Here is an 18306-nt window from a genome sequence, read left to right as displayed (position 1 = left end):
CTTTCCCTTGAACATTTTTCGTGGCTACCTTGCTGTCTAATTTAGAAAGCAAACAAGATTCCTCATACAGTGTTACATTTTATTTTTTTAAAACAATTGCTAACGCTTTTTATCTAGTGAATTCACGAATCAAAGTTTTTTTTACCTATACTGAAAGTCTGCCTTTGTCCCTTACTACCCAAGGTTGTTTATGTCCAATTCTTACGCATACAATAATTTTGTGGCTTTTATTCCATTACTTATTAAGAAACAAAAATTCTATTACTTAGAAAGAAAAATTATTAAATAAAGGAGATTCGGACAGTTGACAAAACAAGCAAATTATATGAAAACCATAGGATATTATAAAAAAAAAGCTTCAACAGTGAGCATATTTAGGGAGGGGTGAAGGCCTTGAAGCATGCCTGCACAAGTGCCGACATTCATGCTTTCCTCTCCTGAGGCAATAATGTTTTTGGTTGCAAGCATTGGGCATACGCATGCATATACGTAGTACTGAGAGCCTGGGCTTTGCCCGGGCCCCAGCATATGGCACGTGACTGGCGGGGTTCCTGTTCATACATAGTTCAATAACAGCCAGGAATGTTCCAATACTTATATCCTCTAAAATATCTAAATTACGCATTAGCATAATCATCGTTTTATTCTTTAGTTTCAAGTCATAGCGTGACAAATGAGCAATTTCAACTGAACTAAGAAATTCAATTCCTTCTTCAGGTTTTTCCCTTCAACACTGAAACAAGACGTCATTTCTTCCATTATAATTTCTGAAACATATCGATTGCGTGGTAGCATAAGTAACATTTTCTTTTGCAATTCAATGTGAAATTCGCAGTTTCTTGTTCCTTGCCTTTTTCTTTAGCTGTTTTGAGACATTTTTCATCTTGTGTTATTTTGCACGTGTCAGAAATACTAAATTTCAATTCCTCTTTCCTGTTTATCCTTCACAGACTCAAACATGTTAGACTGATATGTTCCTTCATACCATGTATTTTACTTTCTCATCTAACAGCAAATTTCTTTCTGCAACGTTTCCATTTGTAATTCAATGTGATTTTTACTGTTTCTTGTTCCATGGCTTTTTTAGCTGTTCAGAGCAGTATATCATCTTGTGTAATTTGGAATGCGTCATAGATGCTAAAAACGATAGGACCGCTGCTGGGGAGAAAATGCCGCAATTTTTGCTCTTGAAATGTGAATAAATATGACGTCACTCCCATTTATTTTCCAAAATTAATGCTCTAAACGATTTTCCTCAAATTTGTGGCCTATCCATACTGGTTTTTTTTTCCAGGCTAGAAAATCCCAGGGTCCCAATTAAAAAAATGAAAAATATGTGACCAATTTCATGAAACAATTCATATATACATACACAATTTACCATCAACGAAATTCAATCTTGTAATTTACCTCTGCCAAGTAGAATTCAGATATAATTCACCATACATGAAACTTATTATGACCTGAGTTTTAATAAAATCAAACTTGGATTTTCGGTCTTATTTGTAGAAGCCAGCTATTTATGACTTAAATAGAATGTACTAAATAGAAATGATGTATTTCTAACTTAACACCGGGATAATTGGCCTCTATTAGCAGCCTCCTATCCACAATAATCATATATCAATAAAACAATTTGTGAAATGAAGAATTCATGGGCTATGGAGAAGATAACATGATTCTTATCTGACTTTCTCGTTTATATTTATTAATTGCATTTAAAATTGAAGGCTAAATCCAAAGGTTTATGGAAATACACATCAACGTATTCGTAACAAAATTTTCATTCAAGGCAATGTCTGTGAGCAGCAAGGGAACACTGTACATAGATTATAGCACTGTATTTAATGTCTGAAAAGTCTCTTTTGCGGGAGTTACTAGCCCACTGCCACTGGCGTGACTCTGTAAGCCCAGCCAGAGTCGACCCAGCTCTAAATGGGTACCTAGAGAAATCTAGGAAAGGTTGCCTAAGATTTGCGAAAGCACAGGATGCCGGGCCCCAAGCCTTCCATTGCACTTCCTTGCTGGAGGGCCATGAAACGGAGATCAGCACTACTGGTTTAGAACTTGAGGGCTTATTGCTGTCACAATTACTTGTCTACTTACATTATAGGTGTTTACTATAAGGGTATGTTCCCATCATAAGAGTAAAAGAGTTACAAGTTTCCCTGACTAGCCCCATTATAAGAAGTTTTTCTTGAAATCGGTTCAATGCTAAAGTTTCTGCAGCAGGACACCGTTAGAAGGAACGATGTTCTTCAAAGACTCAAGTTGTTGCTTGAAACTATTCTCTTGTTTTGAAATCCCTTTTCCAAAGCTTACAGAAGTTATTTGCATACTACTGTTTACTGTTAATATTAAGCCCCAGAAAATAATCTGTTTATACCAGTATTCAATCTATAAGCAGTGAATCTATGCAAAATTGTCTATTGAAAGAAATCAGGCAAATAAATACAAAAAAATTTTCTGGGGCAGAAAAAAGTTTTTTTTTTTGGTTCCTTCTTTTCGGGTTAGCATGACAAATTTTAAAATCGTTTCGAATAAAAAAAGGCTCTTCATATTCGACTCTTTCAACTCCGTATTCAAATAGTGTACCAATAAATTTGTTACACAATAAATGTGCATAGTGTGCTAACCTACATTTTAGATTTTTTTTGCTCGATCCTTAAAGTGAGCAGTTGTAGCTTAAAAGCTTTTTTCAGAACCAGCAATTATATTTTCCCCCAAAATCAGTACGACTATGTTTCACGAGTCAATTCTTGCATTTGTCAAATTAGGGTGGCCAAAGTCAGAATAATGGTAGTAAAGTGGGTAAAAGGGTAGTAAAAAGGGTGGCCAAAGCTCGTGGTTAGGAGCTCTATGTAACTAATTTTGAGCAATATAAGTAATTTGAGAACAATAAATTTATAAAACAATTGTCTTTTTATTGAGATTGTTAATCTGGTAAATGTAGGAAGTTGAAAGTTGCCCAGCAAAATCTATAAGTATGGGAAAATTTGCCAGATTTTCAAAAATGGGCGAAAACAGCCTGAAAAGGTGAATATCTCCGTAAAAATTACACCATTAAATTCATGATATCTAAAAACGTTTTTGCAGAGTTTTCTAGCCCTTCTTGAGAAACGTGAAATGTTTAATTCTATTGGAAGGGATAACCACGGACGCGTGTTTATTTATGTGTTAGTTTTTTTTCTCCAGAGACGATTGTATTGAACCGAGGGTCCTTGAACATTAGTAAAAGGCATATTTCAACGGATATTGATACTTCTAGTAGTCATTTTAAGTTGTCAAATAATTCTGTCGCAACAAAGCCACGTTTTCTGCCTTTTAGGGCATAAGACAACGATTTTTGCTCAAAGAAGACCAAAAAGTTATCGATAGTTAATTCTAAGGTAGCTAATCGATTGAAAATTATCGAAAAACTTCCCAGTTTCAGAGGTTTAATTCTGCATGGTCGTGCATTTTGTTTCTAAAGAAGCACATAGTCAACACAAAATAAATGGTTAATATAAGCATTTAAATATTTATGTGTAACATAAAATAATGTATAAAACACCTCTTCACCCGTGGGAGTGCAACTGAATCCCCATTAAACTAATCCCTGATCAATTCAACTCCTTTACAACTCAACCTCTTGTAACTCAATCCCATTTAACTCAACTTTCAAGCCACTCAGCCCCCCTTTAATTGAGCCCCGTATAAATCAAACTCCATTTATGTCAAACTCAATCAAACTTGGCCCAAGTTTAACTCAGCCCTCATTCAACACAACTCAAACTAATTCAACTCAACCTCCCGTGCAATTCAACATTCCCTTAACTCAATTGCATAAAACGCTTCGTCAATTTTTGGTGAATTCTAAGAGATGCATTATATCACAATGTGTCAGAAATGTCGTATTAAAGTCTTAGTAATGAAAAATATGACTCTTCTTTGATTTCCAGGCCATGCATTCTTCACACCAGCCACCAACATGTCATTATGGTACAACTTCTTATGCCATGAGCATGTACAGAGATGGCTGTCCTCCTCCCGTTAATATGGCGCAGTTTGGTGCCTCAAACTTCCTAAGATCAGCCACTAAAGTGGGGTCACCACCTGCTCCAAAGCTTATCAACAATACTGTTCAATCAAGCTCAAGAGGAATGTTGCAAGGATTAGCACCGTGTCAATACTCAGAAGCTGATAGACCGGGTGTATAGACTGTGATTACAAATTTGTACATATCTAAATGGTCCTTAGATTAGTTGTACAATTATTTTACTTACATCATCGAAGCGTTCTTGAAGTTTACAGTTTTATTGTTGTTATTTTTTTTATTGTTTTCGGAGACTTTAGTATGAATATTTTATGTAAATGAGTGATCTCCAACGAAAATGACTGACAAATATTGTATAATAAGTCTACTCAAATGGGACTGGAGCCGAATACCATTAAAGTACCATTGGTTCAGAAAAAAATAAATTAGAATGTCTATGGTACAATTTTCTTAAATTTTATTAATTGTAAATTTCCCCAAACTATTAGCACAACAAAATGAAAGGTTTTGATGAAAATGTATAAACTTTTTTTCATCCATCAATACTTTTTTTTAAGATCTATTATCAACACATTCAAGCTATTACAAAGAATTTTATTTATGTCCATGTCACTTTAGAAAAAATTTCACAAATGTTAAGTTTATTTCGTTTATATTTTATACACAAGAAAGTCAATTTAACAAAAACAGGAGTCTTAATGCGGCGTCTATCCCAATGACGCGCCATTTTCAATTTTTTTTTACCGGCTGCGCGCGAACCATGGTCTTGTGTTGTACAGGTCTGTTCTAAGAAGTTTTATGTTATTAGCTTTTGCTCTTGTTTTGAGTACTAAATCACAAATGCTCGCCCCGTAGCACGTCTTAAGTGAAAATAAGCATAAACTGCACGTTTGTATCCCAGCCGTCATCCTAGAGGGGTCTTTTAACAACGTCTGTTTATTTCTTCAGATGAAAACCCAAGTGGGCATGAAACATATTGTTAAATCAATTTAACGGATAAGTGTTATATCATGTTTTTATGATATACCTGGTATCACAAGGTATGAAAAAAGATAATCTAGTTTCAAACAAAGATAAAACTGATACAAGAAGTATGAGAGCAAAAAGATAGGTTAGGAACTCCACAAAGGCACACAAACCGGGCAATTGTTCAAAGTGTACATTTGCTAGGTAGTGATTATATCTAGAATGTTAACGAAAAAACAGAGATAAGTATCTTTATGAAAATATATGAATTTATGCTTCAAAGAATGGGGAGAAGGAAAAAGAGAATGAATATCTCGCCCTAAAAAACAAAGCAGAAGAAATGATAAAGATAAATAACGTTTAAAAGCAAAATAACTACGGATTTCTTTTGCACATTTTAAGTGTTCTAGACCTAACAGCTAGAGATGTCTGAAACTAGATCAGATTTTTCTGATCTAGAAAAAAAAAATACACATTTGCTGCGACATTTTTTCCCAGGTGTCTGTGCACGGGATATTGTTCTAATGCTTTGTTGTATAGATTTTTGGAAGCCCTAAAAATAATTAATGGGCCAAAATGTAATTAGTGCGATGCCTAAATAACAAATATTGTTTTCTCTTCTTTAAGAGAATCATCGTGATTGGTTAAACTGTGGAGACAACCAGTTCATATGAACTTTCGTGTATTTTGGAAACGTCCTTAAAAACAGTCTCTGCCTTAAGCTATCTAGGCTTTTCTGGTCATATTGCTTTGGAACTATCGACAAATATTTTTAAATATTTTTCATCACCAAAAGCTTTCAAATATTTACCATTTACCATGTTTTTGAAAAGTAAATGTCACTTCTCCCACCGATAAGCTAGTAGTAAAACATTTAATTGATCGTGTGTTCTATAGATTTATTCAAGAATGATAATTTAGACCATATTTATTTGTAAGGGATATTTGTTCACAGTGCTCATTTTTGTGATAATAAAACCACGTTTGAGACTTTTTTGTCTGTGTTAATGTACCTATCTATGTCTGTTGTGATTGATAAAATAAAACATGTCGAATTCGTTCAAATCTCCGTCTTTCAAGAGGATTGAACACCTAAAATTGCTGAAAATAGACATCAAAGGGAAATTTTAAAATAAACAGAAATAATTCCGTATATCAGGGAGGAGGAGGCTGCTCCTTCGTCAATCCCTCGCTCATTGCGCTATTTTTTTGGTGCATTTAAAAAGCTTTTTATTCTAAATCAGTGGTTCTTGTGTTCCAGTAGTTGTTCCTAAAGAATTGTGGGAAAAAGTAAATGTTTAGAGTAGATAAATAGGAAAACAAAATACTACAATTTCAAATCACTGAAAACAAAGCTCCTGGTAGCACTTGCCAGCCCCATAAGAAATATTATAGCTAAGGCTCATGAATTATTATGCCTCGGCTCTCCTTTTCCAGCTCTGTGCCGTTAGATATCTGAATGTAATATTTCACGATACAGGGAAAAAAGTGTTTCAATCATGGGGGGACTATTATCCCACCCCCCTAAGCACGAATAATGAAGACTTAGACCGAATATTTCCCTGGAGTCAAGAGGGATTAGATATCAATTCCATCCAATCCTTACCGTCCCCGAAACTTATTGTGAATTTATCCGAAAGCTCCTAGACTATTTTCACGTTAAATACATTCTTTAAGGTGTCTGCCCCCTCCTACAAAATGACCCACCGCCCTTCCTTCATAACAACTGATGTGCACTTAAACATCACTGTGTATAACATAATGAAATATGAAACAAATAAAGCTTGTTGAAATGAAGCTTAAAAAATAGATACCAGAAACATTTTTCTGCATTTAAAGGTCAATTATAGCCCCAAATTACCCTTATTCAGACTTAGCCTAATTGAAGGGACACGAGAGATTAGCTCCTACATCATTCCCCCATACTCCTTTTTATATTTAGGCTATCTGAAGCCTCGTGGATAGTTAGACAATTTTGGAATTGGAATGTGCTCTCTCAGGCATCTGACCCCCCCCCCTCACCTTCTATAATAACCTATCATCCATCCTTCATAATAGCTGATACGCAATCATACAGATGCTACTACTACCAAAAACGTAGCTACATCCTGAAGCTCAGCTGTGTTCGCCTGAGGTGAACAAAGCTACGCACTCTCCACTACAATCTATTCAAAGCCTCCCTGTCTACCACCTCCCAGGAAGTTTCTATTTTCCTTAAATCTTTCCTTGCGATGTCCTCTCACTCCATTCGGGGACGACCTGCTTTTCGTTTGGTCCTAGACGTCTGGTCGACGAGGACAATCCTTGGCAATTTATCATCCTTATTCCGTAGAATACGTCCAGGTTGTCTCAATCTTTCTTTCATTATAACCCTAGAAAGCTGTATTTAACCAAATTTTTCATACAGCTTACAGTTTGAGATACGGTCAGTCAGCCGGGTACCCAAACCAATCGGTAAGCAAATTCTTTGGCAAATATCCGGCAAATCGTCCTCTGTTTTTCGGAGCGTCAACGCTTCAGAACCATACTTGATAACTGTCATTACTGTAGCTTCAAATATTCTAATCTTGGTTCGTAGACTTATCTTCCTATTCTTGCACGCTTTTTTCAACTGTGAAGGAGCACCCTGGGCCTTGGCTACTCTACTTTTAACATCTTTCCTGTACCCATAGTCTTTACTAATAATGCTACCTAGATAAGTGAAGTGGTCTACCTGATCAATTTTCTCGTTACCCAACATCACCTTTCATCTTCATTTATTCCTAGCCTTAGCGAATTAGTCTTTTTAATATTAATTTTCAAACCTACTCTCCTACGCTGAACTCGAAAAAACCTCTAAGTTTTCATTCATTTTGCCAACATTTCATCTAGGATGCTTAAATCATCAGCATAGACTAAGCCTATGAGAAATGTATTTATCCATTGGATTCCGTGTTCTCCCATTTCCTTTGCTGTGTTCCCTAGGACCAATTTCGTCAAAATGATCAATTTGAACTGCGATTGAACGCAACCTTGCTTAAATCTGATTTTGTTCGAAATCAACAACTAACCTGACTTCCTATCTAGACCGCAGCAAGGTTATTCTTGCACATAGGAGTAATCATTTTAATATATTTATCTGGTATACCATATAAGTATACCCTTTACTAAAACACTTCTATCAACTAAACCAAGCGCTTACTCATAATCTGTAAAACTGAAGATTAATGGTGTTTGATGACTCAGCCAAGTCTCCATTATTAATCGAAGTATGAAAATTTGGTCAACACATCCTCTACCCTTCCTAAAGCGATCCTCGGCTTTTCTTAAGTCGTTATTTACAGCATCTACAAGTTTGAAAAGTATCATCATGCTAAGCAATTTGGTTCGTACACAAACATGACTAATGCCTCTATAATTACCAAACTCACTCTTAGTACCTTTCATATACAGAGGTGTGATTAGGGTTTTCCTGAACTCAGTAGGTACTTCCAATTTTTAAGAATCATATTCATAATCTTCAGTAACTTACCTGTAATACCATAGCAAACATATTAAAAAAAAACTCATTCACTACACTATCAGCACCTGAGGCTGCATCAGTTCTATTTTTTTAGTACTGTCACTAATTCTTCCTCACAAAGTAAATCTTCCTTCACATCCAAAGTGCTGACTTGTCCATTCTTTTCTATATCTTTTTCCTTGTTTAGACCATCTCTCTATAGCTCTTCCCTTATCACTAAATGCGGCCTATTCCTATCTTTAATTGGGAAAAGTCTAGACCAAATATTCTGTCTCAATTTATTAATATCTCCGGATAATATTTTAGAATTACACAGTCTGGCTACATCTTCTAGATCTTCGGTAATTTTATCCATGACCTCTACTTTATACCTCCTTAAGTCATGTTCTAATGTTCTCTCCAATTTCTATACCATATAGTCTATAGCACCCATAGTCTTTAATAATAATACTACCTAGGTAAGTGAATCAGTCCACCAGATCGATCTTCTCGTTACCCAACGTCACATTTTCATCTTCACTTATTCCTAGCCTTAGCGAATTAGTATTCTGAATATTAATTTTAAAATCAATTCTCACACCCTGAACTCGCAAAAACCTCTAAATTTCATTCATTTTGCCAGCATCTTCATCTAGGATGCTTAAATCATCTGCGTAGTCTAAGTCTAGGAGAACTTTACTTCCCAATTTGATTCCATGTTCTCCCATTTCTTTTGCTGCGTTCCCTAGGACGAATTCCGGTAAAATTATAAGTATGAATGGGGATTGAACGCAACCTTGCTTAAATCCTGATTTTGTTCGAAACTAACAGCTAACCTTATTTCCTATCTTAACCGCAGCAATGTTATCAAACAGTTCGTGGTAACGAACTGTAGTAAGGAACGACCCAGCTCGATAGTAACCTAAACTCTAAAAACGGAATTTTGATACCAATAGGTACATCAAGGGAACCGGATTGCCATGCTGATTTTAAATATATACGTTTCATCAAGTTTAGTTTTATCCATCAAAAGTTACGAGCCTAAGAAAATTTGCCTTATTTTCGAAAAAAGGGGAAACACTCCTAAAAGTCATATAATCTTAATGAAAATCACAACATCAGATTCAGCGTATCAGAAAACCCAAATGTTAAGGTTTCAAGCTCCTATCTGCAAAAATGTTAAATTTTGTATTTTTTGCCAGAAGAATGATCATGGGTGCGTGTTTTTTCCAGGGGTGATCTTTCCAGGGGTGATCGTATCGACCAAGTGGTGCTAGAATGTCAAGACCGGGCTTATTCTAACAGAGATTAAAATTTCTAGCGCGCTTATGAAGTAACTAAAAGAATTGGAGGGCAAATAGACCCCCTCCCACAGTCATTGTTTTTCCAAAGTAACCAGATCAAAATTTTAAGATAGCCATTTTGTTCAGCATAGTAAAAAAAAGCTAATAACTATGTCTTTGAGGACGACTTAATCCCCCACAATCCCCGGGGGAAGGGCTGCAAGTTGTGAACTTCGCTCATTTTAACATATAGTATTGGTTATCGGGAATTATACAGAAGTTTTCAGGGGGATTTTTTCTGGTGATGGAGGAGGAGGTCAGGGGGAGAGGGTTAGGTGGGCGGATCTTTCCATGGAGGAATTAATCATTGGGGAAGAAAATTTCCATGAAGGGGCCGCTGAATTTTCCAGCATTATTTAAAAAGACGATAAGTAATTAAATAAAAACAAGTTTTTTCAACTGAAAGTGAGGACCAACATTAAAACTTTAATGAACAGAAATTATTACATATTTGAAGGGGTTTGTCCACTCCTCATTACCTCGCTATTTACGCTAAAGTATTTTTAGTAATTTCAAAAGAGCTATTTATTCTAATCAATCAGCTTTTTTGACTCAGGGCGCATTCTTATAGAATTGAAATAGAATTCGAACTTTAACATAAAGAGCGATGCATTGAAAAGGGCGCGAACCCCCTCGTATATGTAATAAAAATATACAAGTATAGAAGTTTGTTAGGCAAGTTAATTCTTAAGTTGCATATATTTATTACTAATAAAAACGTTCGTAACTAAAATTAAATGTTCTAGTGTCCTTTCTAAGTAAAAGAAAAATTGGAGGCCAACTAGGCCCCCTTCCTCGCCCTTTTTTCTCAAAATTATCCAATAACAACTTTGAGAAAGCCTTTTAGACAAAAAAAAAGTAAAATTAATATACATTTCCGTTTTATTATTCATGTACGGTGAGCCAAAATCGCCACTTTTTTTGTTTTTTTTTTAATTGAAAGGTAGGAGTGAAATCAAAACTTAAAACCAATTATTCTGTATAATTGGTTTAATGAAATTATTCTTTATATGAAAAGGGCTGCCCCCTCCTTAACGTCCCGCTCTTTACGCTACAGTTCAACTCTTTCTCACAATTCTACTTAATAAAACAATGAAAAACTTTAGCATAAAGAGCGGGGCGTTGAGGATGGGACAGCCCCTATCATATATGGAATAATTTCTGTTCGTTTTAAGTTTTAATATCGCTCCTTACTTCAGTAAAAAAAAACTTGCATTTTTTAATTTGATTCTCGCACACAGGACTAATCATTTTAATGTACTTATCTGAGATCAAACAGCTCGTGGTAACGAACTGTAATAAGGAGCGACCCAGCTCAATAGTAACCGAAACTCTAAAAAATGGAATTTTGATACCAATAGTTTCATAAGAAATCGCATTTTAATGCTGATTTTAAATATATAAGTTTCATTAAGATTAGTCTTACCCATCAAAAGTTACGAGACTGAGAAAATTTACCTTATTTTAGAAAATAGGGGGAAACACCCCCTAAAAGTCATAAAATCTAAAAGTCATAGAATTTTAACAAAATCACACCATCAGATTCAACGTATCAGAGAACCTTATTGGAGAGGTTTCAAGCTCCTATCTACAAAAATGTGGAATTTCGCATTTTTTGCCAGAAGAAAAATCACGGTTGAGTGTTTATTTTTTTTTTTTCCCAGGGGTGATCGTATCGACTCAGTGGTCCTAGAATGTCGCGAGAGGAATCATTCTAACGGAAATTAAAAGTTCTATAGCCCTTTTTAAGTAACCAAAAAATTGGAGGGTACCTATGCCCCCTCCAGCGCTCATTTTTCCCCAAAGTGACCGGATCAAAATTCTGAGATAGCCGTTTTATTCACCATAGTCGAAAAAGCTAGTAACTATGTCTTTGGGGACGACTTAATCCCCTGCAGTCCCCATGGGAGGGGCTGCAAGTTACAAACTTTGACCTGTGTTTACATATAGTAATGGTTACTGGGAAGTGTATAGCCGTTTTCAGGGGGACTTTTTGTTTGGGGGGAGAGTTGAGGGGGGGGGGTTACGTGGGAGGATCTTTCCATGGAGCATTTCTTCGTGGGGAAAAGAATTTCAATGAAGGGGGCAGGGCTTTCTAGCATTATTAAAAAAAACAATGAAACAATAAATATAAAAAGTTTTTTATATCAAACAGTTCGTGCTAACGAACTGTAGTAAGGAGCGACCCGGCTCAATAGTAACCAAAAGTCTGAAGAATGGAATTTTGGTACCAATAGCTACATCAAAAGAATTGCATTTTGATGCTGATTTTAAATATATAAGTTTCATCAAGTTTAGTATTACCCATCAAAAGTTACGAGCCTGAGAAAATTTGCGTTATTTTAGAAAAGAGGGGGAAACACCCCCTAAAAGTCATAGAATCTTAACCGAAATCACACCATCAGATTCAGCGTATCAGAGAACCCTACTGTAGAAGTTTCAAGCTCCTATCTACAAAAATGTGGAATTTTATATTTTTTGCCTGAAGGCAGATCACGGATGCGTGTTTATTTTATTTTTTTTATTTTTTTTATTTTTTCCCAGGGGTGATCGTATCGACCCAGTTGTCCTAGAATGTTGCGAGAGGGCTCATTCTAATGGAAATGAAAAGTTCTAGTACCCTTTTTAAGTGACCAAAAAAATTGGAGGGCACCTAGGCCCCCTCCCACGCTAATTATTTTCCCAAACTCAGCGGATTAAAATTCTGAGATAGCCATTTTATTTAACGTATTCGAAAAACCATATAACTATGTCTTTGGAGACGACTTACTCCCCCACAGTCCCCGTGGGAGGGATTACAAGTTCAAAACTTTGACCAGTGCTTACATATAGTAATGGTTATTGGGAAGTGTACAGGCGTTTTCAGGAGGATTTTTTGGTTGGAGACAGGAGTTGAGATGAGGGGGATATGCTGGGGGAACTTTCCATCGAGGAATTTGTCATGGGGGAAGAAAATGTCCATGAAGGGAGCGCAGGATTTACTAGCATTACTTAAAAAAAAACAATGAAAAAGTTTTTTTCAGCTGGAAGTAAGCAGCAGCATTAAAACTTAAAACGAACAGAAATTATTACCCATATGAGGGGCTCACCTCCTCCTAATACCTCGCTCTTTACGCTAAAGTATTTTTAGTAATTTCAACTATTTATGCTGCGGCTTTTGTGATTCAGGGGTCATTCTTAATGAATTGGGACAAAATTTAAGCTTTAGTGTAAAGAGCGAGGTACTGGCGAGGGGGCGAACCCCCTCATATATGTAATAAAAACATAAGAATACAAAAGTTCTTTACGTAAGCTAATTTATAAGTTACGTATATCTTTTACTTATAAAAAGATTCGTAAAAAATTAAAAGTTCTAGATGCCTTTTTAATTAACCAAAAATCGGAGGGCAACTAGGCTTCCTCCCCCGCTCTTTTTTTCTCAAAATCATTCGATCAAAATTATGAGAAAGCCATTTAGCCAAAAAAAAAAAAGAAAAAATATGCAAATTTCGTTTTGATTATTCCTCTGCGAAGAGCCAAAATCAAAACATGCATTGATTCAAAAACGTTCAGAAATTAAATAAAAAAAACAAGTTTTTTAAATGAAAATAAGGAGCGACATTACAACTTAAAACGAACAGAAATTACTCCGTATATGAAAGGGGCTTTTCCTTCTCAACGCCCCGCTCTTTACGCTAAAGTTTTTTTTTACTGTTTTTAAATGTAGAGTTAAGAGAAAGAGTCAAACTTTAGCGTAAAGAGCGTGGCGCTGAGAAGGAAAAGCCCCTTTCATATACGGAGTAATTTCTGTTCGTTTTAAGTTTTAATGTCGCTCCTTACTTTCATTTAAAAAACTTGTTTTTTTTATTTAATTGAAAGTAAGGAGCAGCATTAAAACTTAAGACGAACAAATATTATTACGCATGTGAGGGGTTTACCTCCTCGTAATACCTCGCTCTTTACACTAAAGTATTTTTAGTAATTTCAACTACTTATTCTGCGGCCTTTGTGATGCAGGGGTCATTCTTAAAGAATTGGGACAAAATTTAAGCTTTAGTGTAAAGAACGAGGTATCGACGAGGGGTGAGCCCCCTCATATACGCAATAAAAACGTACGAATATAGAAGTTCTTTACGTAAGTTAATTCGTAAGTTACGTATATGTTTTACTAATGAAACGTTCGTGAAAAATTAAAAGTTCTAGTTGCCTTTTTAAGTAATCAAAAAAATGGAGGGCAACTAGGCCTCCTCCCACGATCCTTTTTTCTCAAAATCTTCCGATTAAAACTATGAGAAAGCCATTTAGCCAAAAAAATTAAAATGTAAATTTAGTTTTAATTATTTATGTGCGGAGAGCCAAGATCAAAACATGCATTAATTCAAAACGTCCAGAAATTAAAAAAAAAGCAAGTTTTTTTTTTAAATGAAAGTAATGAGTGACATTAAAACTTAAAACGAACAGAAATTACTCCGTATATAAAAGGGGCTTTTCCTCCTCAACGCCCCGCTCTTTACGCTAAAGTTTTTTACTGTTTTAAAAAGTAGAGTTAAGAGAAAGAGTCAAACTTTAGCGTAAAGAGCGAGGCGTTGAGGAGGAAAAGCCACTTTCATATACGGAGTAATTTCTGCTCGTTTTAAGTTTTAATGTCGGTCATTACTTTCATTTAAAAAAACTTGTTTTTTAAATTAATACCATACAAGGATTGAACCTTTTTGAAAACTCTATAAAAAAAACATGCCTAAATGATATATTGTTCCAATTAAAATGAAGAAATCGAGGTGTCGACAAAATTTTCTTCTTTTTTTATGTATATTTATGCTCATGTGTAGTGTGGTAAATGATTGCTACTCGGAAACTAAATAAGTCTGCAAAAATAAACTGGTTGGAAGCACTGTACCCTGGTGTAAATGGACTCACAATCATTAAAGAGTGCAAAACTTTCTATTTCAAACATGCAAGATATTAAAACTCTTTATCTAAGAAAACAGAGACCCTATTTTCCCAGCCAAATAATCAAACAATCATAGATGGATTATAGGCGTAATCCTGTCAAATGATATTCAATGTCAAAACGTCAATCAGAGAAACGCAGGGATTATATTGCCGGATGTCTTCGCTATGACTTTTTCCGACAATAAATTAAAGAGGGGGTAGCTGAGAGAACAAGGTAAATTCGACTATTTTTTTTCCAACTTTTTTTTTCTTTGAGATATTGACTCCGGGGCTCGGGCGAATTATCATTCAGTTGCTTTGATTAAAAGCACTTGAAAATACTTCGATGCCCAAATGTAACACCAAGGTCTTCCAGGTGTGATTTTTCTACATTAATTTAGAAAAATTATTTTTCAAAAAGATTAATTCAAAAAAAATATTAAAGAGCCATGTTACAGCCTAGAACGAACAGAATTAAAGGGATATAATAAAATAGTTTGTGGCAATGAATGGTAAGTAAGTAGTGACTCGTACTAATTGCGAGCAAAACTGAGAAAAAAATGCTTTTGGCTTAAGAATCAGCTATTTATAGAAATTAGCCAAAAAAAAATCCGAAAAAGAAGTTTTTCAAAGAAAAGTAAAGGCCTTCTTAAACTAAAGATCGGCAGATACAATTACCTGTAAAAATTCAAACTCAAAACCACCAGAAATTACTATTAAAGAATAAATGAAACCTAGAACGAACATAAATTGAATAAACAATCATTGCAAAAAAACATACAATGGGTACTAATATAAATGAATAAATAAATCTTAAAACGAGTGAAACTTAAATTTAGTGTGCAAATGATGCTTGAAACGAAAAAAAAATCACTACAAATAGGGTTTGGGTATCGCCTCCCTCTCCCACTGTAAAAGTTCAAAATCTACTGCGTCATCGGCGCTTTACTGAAAACTATATGCGCATTGACTAGTCTTGGAAAGTATAAACAAAATGAAATTGAATGTTTGATATACAATGCTATTAATTGTTAAAAGATCCATTAGTTTAAGATTTTATTTCACTGCAATTTTTATTTTCATTTGCAATGCTGTAAGAACTGGAAAAGAAAATATTTATAATAGGCCTATAGTTCGTTTTCAGTGCAGCACCGATGACGGGGTTTGCTTTATGTTATTACAGTTAAGGAAGGGGGTTATTATGTTATTACAATTAAGGAAGGGGGCAGCATCCAAACTCTTGTTTGTAGTGAAACTATATTCGCCTTGAATAATCTTAGAAAGAAGTAATAAATAAAACTGAATATTTGATGTAAACTGATATTAATTGCTGAAATATCATCAGTTCAAAATTTCACTGTAGTTCTAATGTTTGTTTTCAACATTAAGTTCAAAATAAAATATTTGTACCATAATTCGTTTTAGTAAAGCGCCAATGACGCAGTAAGTTTCAGACTTTTACAACGAAAGAAGGAGGTGATGCCCAATCTATTGTTTGTAGTGATCCTTAATTTGTATATTCAGTTTAAGTTTTGCTTGATTCAAGATTTTTTTATTCCTTTTATTAGTATCTACTATATGTTTGTTTGCATTGATTGTTTATTTAATTTCTGTTCGTTTTAGGTTTCATTTATGCTTCAATTGCAAATATATTTTTTGTGTTTTAAGTTTGATACTATGTATTCAATTTAAGCATTACTCGCTTTAAGGTTTATTATTCATTTATATTATTACTTCTTCTATTGGGGGTGGGAATCTATTTCGATTCCTAAAGCAGACAAAAATCTTTGGAATATAAAGGTTCTCTGAGGAAATAATCTTCAAGAAAATGCCTCGACGAAGAAAAAAAAACTTGAACTGTTTACTTTAAGGTTTCAGTTAATATTGCAAGGCTTTAGAATGAAAGTAATGTGACAAAATTATAACTCAAAATAAATATAAAGAATAATTTAAGCACTGAAAAAGGAAAAATTAATCGATATTGCATATTATGAGTTGGAGCTCACCCAAATCATGGGCCAGGGGGCTCACCATTTCACAATCTATAAAACCAATTCTGTAATAATTGATAGAAGTATTTTTTGATATTTTAACGTCTTCCAGAACTCAAGCGGTCCAAATTTCTACAGCCCAAAGAGTCTGTCCTATCTCCTAAATCGGGAACGGGGGGATAAGTCAAGTTCCACCCCTGGAGGTGTCTCCACAACCTCCCTCTCTCCCCACTGTCCAAGCTAATATGTTCTTCTTTAAGCCAACTACACTGGGGTGACCCCCCCCAAAGACTTTAATAAGGTAAAGTTTTGTATGGGAAGAAAGTTAAAAGTTTCAAGAAATCTCGAGGGGACGTTAAAACATATCAAAATACACTAATTAGATCTAATACAACTAGCTAAAGAAATTGGCTATCGAATTACTCCCGGAAATTCTCTCAAAATTCTTAAAATTACTGTCATACTTAGAATAAGGTTAAAATACATACTTTGCGGCAGATACTAAATTGTTGTGGCACAAAAATCCAATAACGGTCAAATCAAGATAATCCTGTTGTGTCTGTGTCAACAATTGAAATAGCATAACCACTCTTTTTCAAAGCTATTCTTTCGTTCCATTCAATGTTGTGTGAATAAATCAAGTGTGATGTATCAAAGACATGCATTCACATTGCCTTTACCAAAGGCCATAAGGATTCAATGTTCTACTATTATTAATTAAAAAAACCTTGCATAAAAATAAGTTTTCTAAGAAAAATGAAGAGCCACATTGAACTCAGAACAAACAGAAATTAATTCCTATTATAGTTAAAACTCAAAAAGGCCAGAAATTACTGTTAAAGAATTAGCTAGACCCCAAACGAACAGGAATTAAAATTAACTAACTTACGAACGTAAAGATAACAGGTGCAAACATAAATTAATGAGTAAGTCTTATTTAGCTTCAATATTTTATTATATATTTTTTTTTCAATATATTTTTCGTTCGACCAGAAATCGAAATTAATTATCCCCCTTTTAAGAATCAAAAGTGATGAAAAAGTAACAATCCTTGTGCTTTCCCCCCCCCAAAAAAAAATCTTTTTGTCAAAATTTTGAAATAACCATTTCTTTCAAAACAGTCCAAAATTTAAGTTACTATAATCTAGGGGTTGAGAAATCCTCCATAGCCCCTGAGACAACAATTGTAACTTAGGTAAGTTGCCTACTATTAGAATATAAGGTTTTTGTTGAAGGAGTGGCCGTATTAAACTTGGAGGGGGCTCAAGTAATGCATGCAACAAGTAATAATATAAATGAATAATAAGTCTTAAAGCGAGTAATGCTTAAATTGAATACGTATATCAAATCTAAAAGCATGTTTTTTCCTATGATTGTTTATTTAATTGATGTTCGTTTTTGGTTTCATTTATTCTTTAATAGTAATTTCTGGTCATTTTGAGTTTGAATTTTAACAGTTAATTGTGTCTGCTGACCTTAAGTTTAAAATGGCCTTTAATTTTTTTTTGAAAAACTACTTTTTCGGAAAGTCTTTTTTAAAATTAACTTTTGTTTGTTTTTGATTGCAAAAAATTCAAG

The 18306-nt window shown here is 34.6% G+C and overlaps 1 protein-coding gene across 1 annotated transcript in view; it reads left to right on the top strand.

The window, feature by feature from the left end:
* LOC136040138 (pituitary homeobox x-like) overlaps nt 1–6067 on the top strand; it is a 58528-nt gene extending 52461 nt beyond the window's left edge. Inside the window, exon 6 of the mRNA XM_065724253.1 lies at nt 3942–6067. Within this exon, the coding sequence (XP_065580325.1) occupies nt 3942–4199 (258 nt within the window). The 3' untranslated portion in view covers nt 4200–6067. The remainder of the gene's footprint in view (nt 1–3941) is intronic.
* Nucleotides 6068–18306: the final 12239 nt, after the last annotated feature.

This window comes from Artemia franciscana, chromosome 2 (assembly GCF_032884065.1).
Source record: "Artemia franciscana chromosome 2, ASM3288406v1, whole genome shotgun sequence".
NCBI classification, from domain to species: Eukaryota; Metazoa; Arthropoda; class Branchiopoda; order Anostraca; family Artemiidae; genus Artemia; species Artemia franciscana.
Note: the sequence above shows the minus strand (reverse complement) of the source record. Positions and strands in the feature narration are given on the sequence as shown.